Source organism: Piliocolobus tephrosceles, chromosome 14, assembly GCF_002776525.5.
Source record: "Piliocolobus tephrosceles isolate RC106 chromosome 14, ASM277652v3, whole genome shotgun sequence".
Lineage (NCBI taxonomy): Eukaryota > Metazoa > Chordata > Mammalia > Primates > Cercopithecidae > Piliocolobus > Piliocolobus tephrosceles.
In genome coordinates, this window is record NC_045447.1 from 96860615 (window position 1) to 96879057 (window position 18443).

Here is an 18443-nt window from a genome sequence, read left to right on the forward strand (position 1 = left end):
TATAAACCAATAGGTATCAAGACATACTATAAACCAATAGGTATCAAGACATACTATAAACCAATAGGTATCAAGACAATGTAATATTAGCATAACAATAGACAAAGCAATCAATGGAACAGAACACCGAACCCAGAAATAAACCTACACACATAGAATAAACTATTTTGGATAAAGTGCAGAGGCAATTCAGTGGAAAATGGTTATTCTTGTTTAATAAAGGTGTGGGAACAATTGGATATCTACATGCAAAAAACAAATATGAACATTGATCCATATCTTGGCACCAAATACAAAATAGATCCTAAATGTAACCTAAAACAATAAAGCTGATAGAAGAAAACATAGGGGAAAATCTTCGTGAGCCTGGGTTAAAGATTTTTAAAGACCACAAGAAAAGTATGATCCATGAAAAAAATTGGTAAATTACAATTCATCAAAATTAAAACTTTATACTCTTTAAAAGATACTGTTAGGAGAATGAAAAGACAGGTCACAGTGTGGGTGAAAATATTTATAGATCAGGTATCTGATAAAAGACTTGCATTCAGAATATAAAAGTACTCTCAAAACATAATATTTTTTAAAAAAAACTATATTTTTAATGAGCCAAAGATTTTTAACAAGACACTTCAGCAAAAAAAAAAAAAAAAAAAAAATTATACACATGGCAAATGAACCCAAGAAAAGATTCTCCACACAACTATTCATTAGAGAGATGCAAGTTAAAACCACAATGAGATTCCTCTACACACCAATTAGAATGCTGAAAGAATGGGACTCTCATACACTGCTGATTGAAACACAACTGTACAACCACTCTGGAAATCAGGTTGGCAGTGTCTTACAAAAATACACAGTCATCTACACAGATGACCAACCCATTCTACTCCAGGAATTTACTCAAGAGGAATGAAAGTATATGCCTCTATAAAGACTTGCACATGTATATTCATAGCAGCTTAATTTGCAATAGCCAAAACCTGGAAATAACTCAAAGGTCCTTCAACAGATGAATGGCTAAACACTGTGGTACCCCTACTTGATGGAATACTACTCGGCAATGAAAAAGAACAAACTACTGATTACATGCATACATCTCCAAATAATTCTGTTGAGTGGAAGAAGCCAGACAAGAAATAGTATATACTACATGACTCCATTTCTATACAGTTCTGAAAACTTCAAACTAATCTACAGTGACAGAAAATAGAACAATGATTATCTGGCAAAAAGGGGCAAAGAAAGGAGGAAAAAAGGCTTGTTATGCCTTCAAGGGGCATGAAGAAACTTCTAGGGTGGATAGTTATGCCTACGATCTTGCCTGTGGGAATGGTTTCATGGTGCATACGTATGTCCAAACTTCACGTATACTGTACTTCATATGCAGTTTGTTGCATGCCAATTATACCTTCATAAAGCTGTTACAGTTTAAAAAAAAAAAAAACTGAAGCAATGCAATATATGCTATATATGCGATAGGAGTGAATGCGGCTAGAGGAGCAGGGGAGGGCATCACGGGGGTTCCTCTGAGCTTTGCAGAATTTGGGAAGGAGGAAAGGATTGAGGAGATAATCATCAAGGCAAAGAAAACAGCTGGAGACAAAGCAGAGTCAGGCACAGCAAGGCCACTGGGCCAGAGCTGGGGGTGAAGAACCCTGGAGAGCTGAGGGGAGCCGTATGGAGTGGAAGGAAATGAGGGAAAATCTTAGACTGGCCTGGGCACGTTATTCCAGAGAAGCTATCTTTAGAAAGGTGTGAGGTGGACACTGGGATGCACAGGCAAACAAGCTTCCTCACAGTGCCAAAGCTGCTCAGCTGGCAGTGAGGTCCTGGACTGGAGTGCTGAGGTGTGGAGACCACATGTATATGGTGGCTTACAGGCCACATGTGTCATTGCCGTGGAATAGAGAAATGATGCCACAGATGCATGGATTTGCCACCTCCGGACTGAAGCCAAGGAAACTAAAGATGTTGTAATTAACAAAACATGAAGTTCTAAAAGGTGAGGGCCATGGTAATATCCTCATTACCAGCAACAAATTTGGGATGCATTTATCTAGAAGAAGCAATGAGATGTGACGACAGAATAACACATGTGCTTGATATGTGTTTGATGAATGAATGAGTGCACAGATTAAACACAGCAGATGGAGAGGAAAAAAAGGCAGAAAAATGATTTCACTCTTTCCTTTTTACCAAAAGGAAAGTGCTAGCAGAAGGGGTTATCCATTGTTCTGAAGCTGGACCATGAATCTTGAACCATTTATGTGGTTGAATATGACGTCCAGCTTCTTATTAAACTTTGTATAAGGAGACAGGACAACAAAGACACCCCAGGGCATATATGCAGGAAAGCCATTTAAGGTGAAGAATTTAAAGGAATCAAGAATACAAAGAGCCACAGGAAAGAGCAGGACAGTAACAACCTGGGTGCAGCCACCACATTGCAGGTACTGTGGCAGGCACTTTATATAGATCATCATGTTTAACTCTTGTGAAGGCAGGTAAGTTGCATTATCCCATTTTAGAGATGGAATAACAAAGGCTCAGAGGTTGGGTTATTTTCCCAATGTCACCTGGATACGATCAGGGCCAGGATGCAAACTGAGGTCTCCCAGATGCCAACGTTCAGGCCACTTGCACATTATTTTGCGGCCATTCAGTGTTAACAGGGTGAATGAATAAACAAAAGTGACATTTTTAACCTAGCACTGTCTATTTTCTGTTTTCAATAAACATTAATCACCCAAAAATATAAGAAAAAAAATTCTTTCTTCAATGGAAATCACTGAAGGTAACATATCATTCTCAACTTTAAATGGTTCCTATAACACTGAATAAAGGCATACAGTCAGCCCTTCAAATCCACAGGTTCCGCATCTGCGAATTCAACCACTAAAGAGTGAAAATATTTTAAGCAGTAAAAGTGATGCAGATAAAAATACGGTATAACAGCTCTTTACAAAGTATTTACATTGTGTTAAATACTAGGTATTATAAGTAATCCAGAGATGATGTAAAGTATACTGGAGGATATGCGTAGGTTGTATGTAAATATACATTATTTGCATAAAAACTTAAGCATGCAGATTTTGGTATGCAGGGTTGCGGGGGAGTCCTGGAACTAATCCCCTCGGGTACCAAGTAATGGCTGTATTCCATTATAAAACACCAAAGTTTGAAGACAGAATTTTAATTTCACTCTAATATAGATTTAAACTGGGCAGCGGGTGTGGGCAGTGACACAGGTATGGAAAGTCAAGTCACCTTCTCTACGAAGGCTGCCTCTGCCTTCTCCCAAGGCTTTGTCTCTGATGTTACCCCTTCAAAGAGGCCTCTAACCCCCAACGTAAGCAGCCTCCTCTTCCAGTCACTATTGCACATGTTATTTCTTTACTGTACTTGTCACTATCTGAACTTATTTGCTTTCCTTTTTTATTTGCTTATTATTTCTATTTCTTCTTACCCCATCCCCAAAAAACACTACCAGTAAAAATTCCTTTGCTGGGAGGATCTGTGGGAAGCTGGACTTGCTGTACCCATGCATGATACCCAGAAGAGTGTCTGGGCCCTCTCCATAGAAAGCACCTCATAAAGATCTGCTGAATGAATGGCCAACCCAGAAACTCACGTCTTTCCGTGTCTTATGTTCTGCAGCCTGAATCCTCTGATCCATTTCCTCTTCCAACTCACTCAACTGCATAGCTGCCTTGTCCTGGGCTCTGAAATTCAAAAGGATGCACACCTTTTCATTATACTCTTGAACTTGAAACATGAAGAGAAACTTCAGACTCATCTATGTTAAGCCCTATATATTACAGATGAAGAGAAACACACCATTCAAAATGATATTCCCCATTCCATCTACATAATAAAATGAGATTGGCAATTTGACCATTTTGGTGTAAAATCATTTTAAAACTAGATACGGTCATGCATTCCTTAACAACTAGCTTACATTCTGAGAAATGTGTCTTTTGGAGATTTTTGTCATTGTGCAAGCATCATAGAGTATTTACACCAACCTAGCTGGTAGAGCCTACTTCACACCTAGGCTATATGGTATAGCATATTGCTCCTAGGCTGGAAACCTGAACAGCATGGGACTGTACTGAATACTGCAAGTAACTGTAACACAATGGCCAGTATTTGTGTACCTAAACACAGGATACAGTAAAAATGTAGGATTATATTCTTATGGGACCACTGTCATTTATGTAATCCTTTATTGATCAAAACATCGTGATGTGGTACCTGACTATATCAAATAAACGAATAAATAGGATAAAATGATATTAAACTAGATTGTGGCAAAGAATAAAGATATCAAAGTGCTGGGAGGCTCTCAATAAATTCTGAATTTTTTTGGTTTTTTTTTTTTTTTTTTTTTTTTTGCTCTCATGACTGAGTTACAATCCTGGATTTAAAAAAGAACTCCGTGGCAAAGTGATGGTTAGATATAATTTTGAAATTTCACTATAAAAAACTCACAATGTTATATGTTAAAGTGAGAAGGGAAAAAAAGATCTCAATCATTATTTCTTATTTGTCCCCTAAAGTTCTAGAATGTAGATGAGGTTACCTTTTAGAAAAATTTTGTTTGTTACGAGTGCGATTATAAATCACATCTCTATGGAGGCAAAGCACATTGATTTGTATCTAAACCATGAGCTTTAGAGGTGATTCATTTGGACAAATGACATGCTATTAATAAATGATAGGGCTTAAATAGAATATTTTCTGTCTTCTAGTTTGATAGGTCTCTGCTATAGCAATTTACCTGCTTTTGACTTATTTACTCCCTCACAACACAATTTATTCATGCATTGGTTCAACTTCCACATAAAACTCCAAGGAAATATTGTGGGAGGAAAAAGACCCCAAAGTAAAATTTTCAATAACATTATTATCTTCTGTTCCTATTTACTTCTTCCTCAGCTTATAGCCTGCTAAGGTTATGTTAACCAAACTTGGGAAATCAGTTCATTTTTGCTTATAAATACCTGTTATTTGAAGTCCAGAAATTATGTATCTCCATAGCAATGTCTGGTGGTTTTTTTGGTCAACTCTGGGACGGTAAATGGCTAAGGCATATATCCTTTCCCACCTACTTCTTCTAGCTATCCCATCCCACACATCTGGGACTGCTCCGTAATGGACTCTCTCTGCCCTTTTCACTTCTGAGCAACATTTTTCTTCTTTTGCAAATCAGGGTGATGCATAACAACAGAGTGCTTGCCCCAGCAATTTCTAATTTCTAGTGAAATGTCTGCCCACTGTGACACTGGGAACCCATTCTTCGGGTGCAGTGCAGAGCAAAATGGCCAAAACCCTCCCCCAGTCCAAAATAGAGGTGAGGATGGATGGCTAAGAATGCAAGGAATGGTTTACAAGTAGCCATTTAAATACTTCCTGAGGTCTTTGATAGCTAAGAAAGGAGCCTTTAGGAGACTTAGGCTCCGCATAGAGCCTGGCTCTGGATGGCCCCAGCAGCACAGAAGGGAGTGGATGGGGATGCCAACACAGCTCGAATTAATGTGATGTACTCACTCCACCGTGAAGAAGCAGCCTAGCTGGTAACGAGAACATCAAGCATGACAGTCTGTTTTTTTCCCTCGTAGGTGCACATGGTATTATATTTAGATATTTAGATGGGGTCGTGTGTATGTGTGTGTATACCCACATATCTTTGTGTGGGTCTGTATATGTGTACCTATGTGTATACCTGTGAGTTTGTCTGTTTTAATACTTATTGGGTGCTCTGAAGAATCAATGTGTGTGTCTGCCTGTCACATGTCAAAAGAGGCCAACTCTGGGACTCTGATCCACATTCCAGCATGCTCTACAGAATTTGGAGTTCTGAGGACCATGCGCTATCCTACCGGAAGCCCCTAGAAGGCTAATTTGAGAGAAAACCGGTCAGTCAGGTACTAAAAATGTTCATAAGAAGTCCCTTGTGAATAGATTAACTTTTGCTTGATTCTAGGACTATAAGAAAGGTCCTATTTTGTATCAAGAATCTAAAATATTTTCTTTCCTACATTATAATGTCCTTTAGTTACTTCGAAGGTTCAACTAGATAGTTTCAGCATCATGTGGATGGGAGGGATAAAGAGAAGGCAGAATTGAAGACAAGTCACCCACCCCTATGCAGACAGGGCAGCCTCCTATTAAAAGGGCTGCGTTTATAAGTTCCAGGCGAAACCAGCAGGGTGCACAGCTGGTGGAGCACATGGCAGCAAGGGGCATCGGTGGGGCACAACACACCAGAACTGTCACAAGTACAATGCCCTCTTTTTTCCAATATATGCTAAAGGGAGGCAGTTTTTCCAGGGGGCGAAGAGGCTGATGTTTGGACTGCAACACATATAAATTCTTTTTTTGCATGATACAGCTGTTAACACCAATCAGATATCCTATGTAAGCTAGCTACGGCTTCTATGAACTGTATTAGAGTAAGAGTTTAATAGTTCTTTGGCTTTCAGTTCAGAGGGGGAGGGCCAAGTGAGGAGGGCTAGAGAGTAGAGAGAGCCAAAGCAGTACTGCTGAGCACCTGCCATGTGGTGGGCAGTGTGAGGGGCTCACTCACGACATTATCCACTAAGTCTTAACACCCAGAGGACGTGAAGATATTCATCTTCATTTTGCAGATGCAGCAATTGAACTCAGGGAGATTACGTAACCTGCTCGCAAAGTCTCATACATGTAGGTAACAAGGCCAGGCTTCAAATAGTGTTCCACCTACTTCTCTAGATAAAGTTTCTCCTGTGTGTTTTAAGCAGCAAGATGTAAGATAAGTCTCTTAATTGTTCTGTATCAAATCATTGATCCTGAAGAGTTTATATAATAGGATCATGATGACCTACTGATTGATTGGTAGCTGACCTACTTCTCCAGTGTTGGCTTAATTTTGAAAGCTCTAGACTCCTGAAGCTCAGTAAGTCCACCAATATCATAGCGTGAAAATGCAGTTCAGTCTATTTGCTGCCCAGGTCAGACAGCAAGTTAAAGCACCCACAGGCCACTTATAAAGGAAGGACTACAATACCTCTTCACCGCAATGGCCAAATTTTCCATTTCTGTGCTTTGAAGTCTGATCTCACGGATGAAGTTCTTTATAACATGTTCATATGGTTGAATTAATCTTGGTTCCACAAGGTTGATGTTTTGGTACAAGGTACTAACTTGCTCTTCTCTGCCAAATAAAGAAAAATTAAACCAATTATAAAACTTTAAAGGCAACTCTGCAGGGGAATTTTAAGAAAGAGAAACATAAATGAAGAACTAAGGAAAGAAAAACCAGCAATCATAAAATGATCGGAAGGAAGGGAAGACAGCAGTCAGGAGATACGGCTGTATTTTTTCCACAATAGGAGATGGAGACCTGTGAGGACAGTGAAAATGCACAGCAAGGGACTAATAAGGAAGGATTTTGTTGTTGTTCCTGCTGTGTTTTTTTTTTTTTTTTCTAAATTTTAATAGAAAGATAAAACAATTTATAGAACAATTAGGTAACATTAAATCAGTTACTTAATTCCATGTTTCACCTACCCCTAATAAGACATGTTTCAGCCTTTATGGTCGTAACAGTGGGTGTAGTAGTCCATTTTCACACTGCTATAAAGAAATACCCAAGACTGGGTAATTTATACATAAAAGAGGTTTTAACTGACTCACAGTTCCACATGACTGGGAGGCCTCAGGAAACTTACAATCATGGTGGAAGGGGAAGCAAGGATCTTCTTCACATGGTGACAGGAGAGAGAAGAGTGAGGAGTGAAGGAGAAAGAGCTCCTCCTCAAACCATCAGATCCCCTGAGAACTCTTTCACTATCGTGAGAACAGCATGGGGGAAACCGCCCACATGATCCAAGCACCTCCCAACAGCTCTGTCCCTAGATGCATGGGGATTAAGGGGATTACCATTCAACATGAGATCTGAGTGGGGACACAGTCAAACCACAGCAATGAATGTAACTATTAGGTTATGGTCAGCTAAAAATTACTTCATATAAATTCACATTTTTATATATATTTGCATTGATGTCAGTCACAATTCTCCTGACACCAAATGTGTGAATTTTTTCCTCATACCAACCAATTCTCTAACATTTCAGATACCAACTGAGTGTCCAACAATCCAATTTCATTCTGACACCACCCAGAGTTAGCACAGACCCCACAGGTTAAGGGATCAGTGCCACAAGACTGCTCCCCACTTAGATGCCAGTCACAAGTTCCAGGTTGCCACCTACACTTCTGACCAATCACCTATAAATCAGGGGTTTCTGTGACCCCCCTCTTTAGGTTCCATACTCTGCTTAAATGGCTCACAGAACTCAGGAAAACACTTGACTTAGGTTTACCAGTTTATCATAAAGAATTTAACTCAGGATGGCCAAATGGAAGAGATGCTTTGGGCAAGGTATGGGACCAGAGTGTGGGTACACAGAACTTCGATGCCTCCTCTGGGAACAGCATCCTCCCAGCACCTCGGTATGTTCACCAACCCAGCAGCAATCCAAACACTATTGTTTTGGGGGCTTTATGGTGATTCTACTGCACAGATGCGAGAGATTACATCACTGGCCACTGGTGATTACCTCAATTTTCAGCTTCTCTCTCCTCCCTAGAGGTCAGGGATGGGGCTGAAAGTTCCAACCTTCTAATCATGTCAGTCTTTCTTAGTCTTAATCATGTCCAACCCCCTCTTGAAGGTCTAGGGGCCCCCAGCTACCAGCCTTCTCACTACCATGCAAAAGTCACTCATCACTCTGGAGACTCCAAGGGTTTTAGGAGCTGTATTCCAGGGAGCTGGGACAAAGACCAACTACATATTTCTTATTGTATCACACTCTTTATTTGTGACAGTCCTCATAGTTACTATTTAAAACCTTTTAATAAAAGACAAACATTTTTAGAGGTATTTCAAAAGAAAAATTAACCAGATTCAGTAGCTGATCTGATAGAGCATAAAGGAGCTAGTTGGTGAGGCTGGTGGTGTCGCTGATTCACAGTTTAAGAACTGATTCACTAAGAGTGATCTAGCATGATCTATGAATGATATACCCTTTGTGTCTAGTTAATGAAGCCTGTGTAACTCATCTGCTATGGATGGATGTTATAGCCATGTGTAGACTTAATAAGCACACTATTCCCCAGCATATCCAAGCTTCTCCAGATTGATGGGCTGCATACTGACCTCCCTGGACAGCTTACATCAGAGACTCTGCAATCTGGCCTTCTTCTTCTGATCCTAGTGGATCTCTGCTTGCTAGTATTTAACACAGGCTGTGACTGGGTTGTGACAGTAGCAGCACTTTTTTAAAGCAAAGAACACTTATACCAGTTGAAACAAGAAATACCAAAAACTTAGAGAACAGTCAATTCTTTGGCCATGAGATGATAACTTACCATAATACCAGCATCAAATTATTCCATTGATTCTCATTAGGTCTAGAAATGTTGGGGATAGCTAATAATTGCAGGAAAGCCAATCGCTTTGACACACTGCCTGATTTAAAAATCGCCTCCAATGTTTGGATAATCCTTATGTTTGGTGATCTGGTTCTGTGATTTTACAGTTACTCCCCTAACAATGCACAACGACTTCTGTCTCCTGTCCCTGACATGGAGAGACTACTCTTCTTCAGGTCCTTGTCTAGTTTTGGGGCAGGCCACCCCAGGAACCAGGAAGTTTGAGAGCATTTCACAGTCATCTATGGTGTGACACCACAGTGACACCAAAGCAACAGCCACAGAAGACCACTCAGAAATCCTGAGCACAAAATCCATACCCATCCACTTGATCAACATTCCTTGGGCTTTTGCCTTATTACTCTGTGGAAGGCAGCATTATAAGATGCTATGAGGGCGCAACAAAGACGACAATAATCCCAGGCCTCAGTAATTACAAAGCTATGCAGAGAGCCATCTCACAACTGGAAAAGAAGACACAGTCAGATAGAATACAATTTATAATTGTAACAAAAATAGTTATATGTAGTGAGTAGTCACCATATTCCTGGTAATGTGTGAGGAAACGTGTATGCCTCCTCTCTTCAAATGCTCACAACAACATCATGAAGAACCTTTCTTATCCCAGTACTTCAGAATGTGACTATATTTGGAAATGGGTCTTGAAAGAGGTAATTAAGTTAAAATGCGGTCAATAGAGTAGCTCCTAATCCAATCTTAATGGTCACCTTATATAAAGAGATTTGAACCCAGACACACACACACACAGAAGATCATGTAAAGACACAGGAAAAGACAGCCATCTGCAAGTCAAGGAGACAGGCCCCAGAAGAAACCAACCCTGCTGATACCATCATCTCAGACTTCTAGCCTCCAGAACTGTGAGAAAAAAAACTTCTGTTATTTAAGTCACCCAGTTTGTGATGCTTATTACCACAAATACCTAGGCAGCCCTAGCAAACACATACTGTATAGGGCTCATAGTAACATGGTGGTTAAGTGGCAGAACAAGGATTCAAACTCAGTTTCACACTGTGGGCCACCTGATCAACCATAAAATCATATTGCTTCCCTATGTGTTAAATAGCTAAACTCTGGCAGAAGAAATGGGATTCGAAATCAATCCATAGATCTAGGAAACACTGAAAAACATAAGGTACACATTAACTCTGAAGCTTAGTTAAGCATGGCCCCAAGGTGTGTCCATGTGGCTGTAAACTCTCCCAGGCTTGTTCTTTCTTTCTTTTTCTTTTTTTTTTTTTTTTTTTGAGACAGAGTCTCACTCTGTCACCCAGGCTGGAGTACAGTGGTGCGATCTCGGCTCACTGCAACCTCTGCTTCCCCGGTTCAAGCAATTCTCCTACCTCAGCCTCCCAAGTAGCTGGGATTACAGGTGCCCACCACCATGCCCAGCTAATTTTTGTGTGTGTGTGTGTATTTTTAGTAGAGACAGGGTTTCACCATGTCTCTGAGACCATGCTGGTCTCCAACTCCTGACCTCAGGTGATCCGCCCGCCTCGACCTCCCAAAGTGCTGGGATTACAGGCCTGTGCCATCGTACCTGGCCCCAGGCTTACTCTGATAAACAAACTGCGTGATCTGTACAGAGGCCAATATGATTCAAAAGAACTGCTCAAGGAAAATTATTATTAATAAACCTGCAGTAGTAAGTCTCTTCATTTGGTGTTATAAGACACAGAAAACTGCCATTATCTTTCCCATCAGAACTGAGTACAAATTCTGGTTGCAACAGTGAGCCATATTTATTAGGGGGCAATAAAAGAAAAATCTCTACTCTTAGATTGTCCAACGTAATTTTAATGGATCATTAACTTCTTTGCGCCTTTGTCATTTACTGACTACCAGGAAGGTGCAAAGCATAAAAACCAGCTCTTTAATAGAATCCTGCCTGTCAGGGGGACATTAAGATACCATCATCTAGGCCGGTGCGGTGGCTCATGCCTGTAATCCCAGCACTTTGGTGGGTAGATCGCCTGAGGTCAGGAGTACGAGACCATCCTGACCAATACGGTAAAACCTTATCTCTACTAAAAATACAAAAATTAGCCAGGCATGGTGGTGAGCGTCTGTAATCGCAGTTTCTTGGGAGGCTGAGACAGAAGAATTGTTTGAACCCGGGAGGCAGAGGTTGCAGTGAGCCAAGATCGTGTTACTGCACTCCAGCCTGGGTGACAGAGTGAGACTCCATCACACACACACACACAAAGATACCGTCACCTCGAATCCTTGTTTGCTGGCTATCTGTACAACATCAAAATGTTCAGAAGTAGACATCTGAGTAGATTCCCTTACTTTCTGCAAATTTCTAAAACGAGAAAGAAACACAATGATTTGTAAATTCTTGGGTCATTTGTTGGTCCCGGAATTCATTACAGAGAATTTCAAAAACAGTTTACAGTGAAGTATACAAATAGAATAATTATAGGAAATGTCTGCCACTAACAGAAAATATGTCACATGCTTACCTGTTGTGCCAGGACTCTACCACAGAAACTCAACTATCTTGCTTTGCATTACAGGGCACACAGGGAAATCTGATTCCCAAGAACCCTTGGCCGATGGTTAGAGTCATGTGACTAGTTCTAGAAAATGGAGTAGGTATAGAAATGATACGTGTTTGCCACCTCCAGGCTTGACCTCTAAAATCGCTTACAAACTCTTCAGCACATTTTCTTTCATTCTTTCTTTTTTCTTTCTTTCTCACTTTCTTTCTCAATTTCTCTCTCTTCCCTTTCCACCTTCTCCTTCTTTCTCCCTTTCCCACCTTTCTCCCTCTTTCACTCTCTCCCAATTTCTCCCTCATCCTCATCACCGAAGTGAAAAACTCCAATATGGCTAAGCCTCGTGATAGAACGTGCTTGGATCCCTGAATCACCACATGGTGGAAGACTGCTCAGGAGAGCTACCTGATCACCTCGATCTGTCAGATACATAAGAAAAAAACGTTTGCGTTGCATGAAGCCAGTAAGACGTGTTCTTCGTTACAAAGCCAGTTCTTTGTTACAGTCAGCTTAAGCTTAGAAAGTTGGCATTATGGTTTCCTCTCTGGGTATTGTATCATCTTCTTCCATATTAACATACTTCCTTACCTCCTTACTTGATAGCTTCACACCATAAAGTATGTAATAAAACTTTTATGATCAGATAAGTCTTAACAATCACTACCCACTCTTTTTTAGAAGGGAACAAAAGGCTATTCTGAAGCATTCATATACCAAAGTAGACATTTATTGATCATATAATACTTATATATGTAGTCGAGGTGCCTATTTAAGCCTTTACATATATTATTCATTTAATTCTCATGATAACTCTATGAAGATGTTATCACTAGTATCCTATTTACTGAGGTGGAGACTTAGGCAAGTATGTCCCTTCAGCAGGGGTAGGATTCCCACTCAATCCATCTGGCTCCAGAGTTGGGCTCTCCAGGGAAGAACTAGCTCTTCACACCAGAAGAAAGTGCTGAGCCAGTTTTCAGGGGTCTTAAGTACATGCCTCCATTTAGGAATATGTAATATAACAAGATTTTTTTTGGAAGAGGACATGTTTTATTGCTACAAGGACTACCCACATTACAAGAGGACTCCTTAAAAGAACGAAAGCATGAATAAGATAAAAATGAGATAACCTTATACAATTTAGTTTACTTAAAGCTATTTGGGGGAAGGACCATTACATGCAGCGGGCAGAGTCCCACCTTCCATCCCTGACCCCATCTGCCTGTGTGCTTCGCTTGGTCTATACTGTGGAAATGATGCACCTTCTGGGTTATGCCAAGAGACTGTAACATAAAGCTCTTGGCAATTCTCACACCTGATAGAAAAAGGAAAAAAAAACAAAAAATACAAAACACTTCATCATAGCAAAAGATAATACCTGGTCCCTCTATGTAAGATTTATATGCTGTGCCTCGCCTGGGCAGTTAAATGCCTGTGGATTTCTCAACTCAATAAACTTGGCACCATTACTTGGTGCCAAGATAATCTTTTGTTCCTCCCCAAGGGTGTAGTAGTTACTGGCCTCTTCCGGTGTCCTAGCTTCTGACGTCAAAAGTTAAACAAGCAGAAACGATACAATGGCCAGACACACAGCTCTGCTTTCTTCTGGGCCTGACCCAGTTGGCACAAGTGAGTGCTGAGAAGGGTGACGAGCAGTGACAAGGCTTGAAAACATTTTGAATTCATGAGGTACCCAGGGGCTCATCTAAAGCAATTACACCTGCACTCTCAAATACCACACAGATCTGTTTACAGGTGTACTTGGCAAACACCAGGTAAAGAAAGATCAAGGATCCAGTCGTAAGCATTAGCCAGTCAAGAAAAAAGCAGTCTCTACTTCTGTGCTGAGAGAGCAACCAACACTAATACATCTAACTTGTGTCTGAAGACATCAAGTGAAATGCAATGAGAGAAAAATGTACCTTGAATTGTCAATGTTTTAGATGTTATTTACCTTCTTGTCCAACAAATTATATGATGATTTGTATGAATGACAGTAGCAATGGCTAATTACTGATGAAAACTTCAAAACTTAAAATTTTTAAAGGATCCCTGGGAAATAAGAACCTTAAATAGCAAATATTCCCATTGAAGCTGAGAGGGAAATTACATGTATTTGAAGAGAAAACAGGTATACCTAAGACGTACAGAAATTTTTAAAGGTCACGCATTTTCATAAGATTAACATTTTACTCAGAAGATGACATACATATTTGTGTTTATATATCTGGAATGCAGTAGGGCTGGTATGTAGAAAGCTTGGACACAGCTGATCTCAGGACATCTCTGGAAACCAGTTAAGTACAGAAAACTTCACTCCACACTAAGAAACACAGTGATCCAGTAGGGTGCTTAGGAAAACTGGCCCTCAGATCCCAAGTCTTACTGATTTAAGCATTAAAATAGGGAGCTAAATTATTCAAACTGTTTGTTTTATGCATCTAAAACCCAATTTTTTGTAAACAAAAGCACACAGTATTAAATGCCAATGTCTTCATCATTCCACACTAAGGAATGCCACAAGAACATTGATGCTGAGATCCTAGCATCTGAACATGAGACATTAAAACATGCATGCAATCCAAGAGGCACCATGTGAGATCATGAAAAGAAAATGCTAGGAAGCCGAGTTCCTTCCTGCATAAAGCTCACACGTGATTGAAAAGTTCTGTGAGGATTAAGTACAAGATGTGCTGACAGCATAGAACAGGTGAATGTGACCAGAGCTTGGGGTATTCCCTGAAGCGTGCATAGACGTCAACTAGGCAGAAAGGGGGTGCAGTAGGGGGTGGTCTCTTCCAGGTATCAATAGCCACAGGCTGTGCACAGCCTCAGGCAGGAGAGCTGGGGCTGGAGAAGTTAGCAGGAGCCGGAGGAGCACATCCTCAAGGACCAAAGTGCATTGAAGGGGGTCGGCAGGGATATCCCGAAAGGATGGGAAGCCATGGCAAGATTTAAAGCAAGAGGTGTCACGATAGAGTTTGCATTTTCACAGTTTTGGCTGAAGCAAGGAATTAAACTAAGGGTTTTGAAATAAATGTGCAGAGATAAAGATAAATCTAAGGCCATTATCATTTAATCCAGAAATGTAGAACTTCAGGAGTTGTCACTAGTTTTTACTCCAGAATAGGCAAAATTACAGACAACTAAAATCTGATAGTATAATTATTTCTCTTTTTGGGTAAGAACAAGAAGTACGTTCTTACTAATGTAATACCAGTTCACCTACTTCGTTCAATGCCCCGAACGAATCACAGTTGTTTCGTCAGTAAGTGCAAAGGTTTATCCTTTCTCTTCCATACAAGTTAAATAAAAAGTACTCTTTTAAAAACGTATTTTTATTACATAGTATGCATGCTTCCAGAATAAACCCCAAATTAACTAGAAAATAAATTCTAAGGGCCAAATCCAGCTATGCTACTAGAACAGAGCAATATTAATTCCCTTTCTAAAATTTAAGCCTTGCTTTCTAGACAGGATGACCTCTTCCCACTAACAGAGTTGCCTACGATTGGCTGTGGTCTCAATCTGCATACAGAATGGCTATCCAGCTCTCCAAGCAAGAGAAAACAAACAATGGTCTCCTCCACTTGGCCCCAGGAACCAGCAGACTTGGAAAGACAACCTGGTCCAGGGGCTGAGGCTTCTCTGGCTTTGGTTTTGTGGCTGTCTGATCAGAGGAGTCTCTAATCTACATTTTAAACCGCCAGTGCCTCACCCAGGCCCCCTTAACCACATACATCTCCTGCAGGTAAAAGTCTTTCTGGGCTTGTGTCATCTAGAGAAATATTACTTACCTAAGTACCTATTTTTATAATATTCACCAAAAGGTATTAAAATGAAAATTTCCTGGAAGATGAGAGAGTTAACTAGATCCACTCAATGTCTAGAAACAATTCAGATTGCAAATTGCTTCCTATTTTCAATCACTGATATTTAGTTACTGGGAGTTCGCCAGTGGAGGCAAGAAGGTAGAAACTGCAGAAAGCATCGTGCTGAAGGTTTACCGCAGGCACAGCCTCAAAACAACTAGGGCTTCTGGAGTCATAAATGAATACAGCACGGGATAAGTGGAATGGCCTGGGCAGATTTAAATGCTTCCTCCACCACATCTAAGCTTTATGACTCAGAGCCAAACACTTTACCTCTCCAGCTTCGGCTTCCTCAACCATAAAGTGGGTATAACAATAGAAGTTACCACCTAAGGGTAGCTGTGAGGTACAATGTTGGTAATCAGTAAGTGCCAGCCATTGTTCCCATCCATTATTACTCCTGACTCCACTCCCCAACTGAGTTAAAAAGAAGTAGATGGTTGTCTCCTGCCCACGTCTGGATGGTGTTTCAAAAGGGGCTCAAAGGAAGAAAACCTTGTAGTATGGAAGCTCCATGAACAGAAATGTCTTACGGGTGGCAGTACTCTGGGAACTGAAAAGGGAGAATTAAATTAGGTCATGTTCAAGGTCAGTCTGCAAAAGTTACAGTCCATGGGTAAGCAATACCTTCTCTGTGAATTACCACGTAGAAAATACTTTAGGCTTTGCAGGACATACTATCTCTGTTGCAACTATTTAGCCCTATCACTGCAGTGTGAAAGCGGCCTAGACAATGCATAAATAAGTTTGGCTGTGTTTCAATAAAACTTTATTTACAGTAATAGGCAGAGGGATAGATGAGCCTTGCTGTGGTGACCCCTGTTACCGTCTATTAACATAAGGCCCTGAGCATAGCAATGTGCATGGGACAATGCAGAACTCACCCTTCCACACTCAGATAAACAGGCTTTTATTCACATCCTGCCCCAAGTCCAGATCAAACTTTTTCATACACAGAAGTTCATTTTGTTGATATTATAGTATGTGCTATATGTGCGTACATGTATATGTAAGAATATACAGCTCTTTAAGAGCACTTGTCTTGCAATGCACATTTGCTCTCCCTGTATTTCTCTTCTATCAACTTAACCTGAGTCAAGTTAAATGTAGGCATAATCTAGTAGTGTTAGTGCAAGTCGGTATATTATAGCTATTTTTCATGGAAAAAAAATACTTCTACTTTGGTTTAAAAAAAAGATAGGAGCTGAGGAGAAAATAAGGAGTACAGTATCCATTCTTATGTAAAATTTCTCTTTAGATGACATGTCACCTTCCCAGATTAGGACACACACGCCCAGTTTATGCTCGTTGTCCTGCATCCTGTCCACAGTAAGCCTCTAACTAGAATTTCCCTTTCACTGTAATCAAAAAGTTGCACTAACATGTATTACCTGTTCTTAAACCGCGTACCAACTGTGCATTTAAACTTATTAACAGTTGCATCAAAATAATCCAGGGTGAATTTGTTGCATCTCTACTTTTACTTTCACTTTTTAGTGTGTGAGACATCCATGCCAGGGAAAAGATAGAATAATATGTGGCTAAATCAGAAGATAATCAGAAGTAAACCCATCTCTCCTTTCCTGACCCTTACCAGAAACTTTCCTTTCAGGAGCAGGAAACAGAACACTCACACTCACTGATAAAACAAATTAAGCTTGGACAAGAGAAGCTGGAGACAGAAAGCTCCTTCAGGACTCAGATGGTGGTGGAGAAAGACTGGAAGCAGTTGCCTCGGCCAACCATCTCGAAAGTCAGTCAGTTGTGCTCCTATCTGCAAGATGTGCGAAATGCTGCCAGGCAGCCATGTGGTCAAGTCACTGGGAAACTGGAAATTTACAAGCATAGTGCACATGAAATATGTACAGAAAACAGAAGTTGGACAGGCCTGCCTCAGAGCGATGGAGAGTACCTCGGATGTTCTTGCTACAGTAAGCTGATGCTTTTTACATGGCTTAAGTGTATATCTAGTTATTTTATTGGATGGCAATGCTTTTATCTTTTGCAGTAAACCCTTCTGGCAGCAACAACCACAAAAAACAAACAAAAAAATGGTGCACGCTTAATAAAAAGTTGAGTACTCAATTTCCTTTCCTCAAGAAAGTAGATAAATGCATAGCTGCTCCAAATGGTTAACTGTCATAGCCAAGAGGAGCATAAGGAGACATGACAACAAAATGGAATGTGGTGTCCTAAATGGATGCTGGAACAACAACAAAAAAGGGACTTTGGGAAAAACTGAGGAAATCCAAATATGGACTTCAGTTAATAACAGTGAATCAATAATCAGTTCATTAATTGTAACAATTGCACTGCACCAAAGCAAGATATTAATAAGGAGAAGTGAGTACACGTTACACAGGAACACTATACCATCTTCTTTTTTTAAAAAAAAGCTTCTCAATATTATCCTCCACCATGGTGCCCTACAGTGACGTCATGGTGCCCTATAGTGGTATCATTAGCCATATGAAAACCAGAAAATATAAAGCTCCTGAAGAAGCAACAGGATCTATGTCTTTTAAGACAACTGTATTCTTCAGAGTCTACAATTTTACTCACGCAGCTG

At 40.3% G+C, this 18443-nt stretch overlaps 1 protein-coding gene across 1 annotated transcript in view; it reads right to left on the reverse strand.

Annotated features, from left to right (window-relative positions):
• Positions 1-18443, reverse strand: part of RASEF (RAS and EF-hand domain containing) — a 77304-nt gene that overhangs the window by 38997 nt on the left and 19864 nt on the right. The window contains exons 2-3 of the mRNA XM_023213426.2: positions 7052-7198; positions 3635-3725 (exon numbers count right to left, since the gene is read on the reverse strand). Of these exons, the coding sequence (XP_023069194.1) occupies positions 3635-3725; positions 7052-7198 (238 nt within the window). The remainder of the gene's footprint in view (positions 1-3634; positions 3726-7051; positions 7199-18443) is intronic.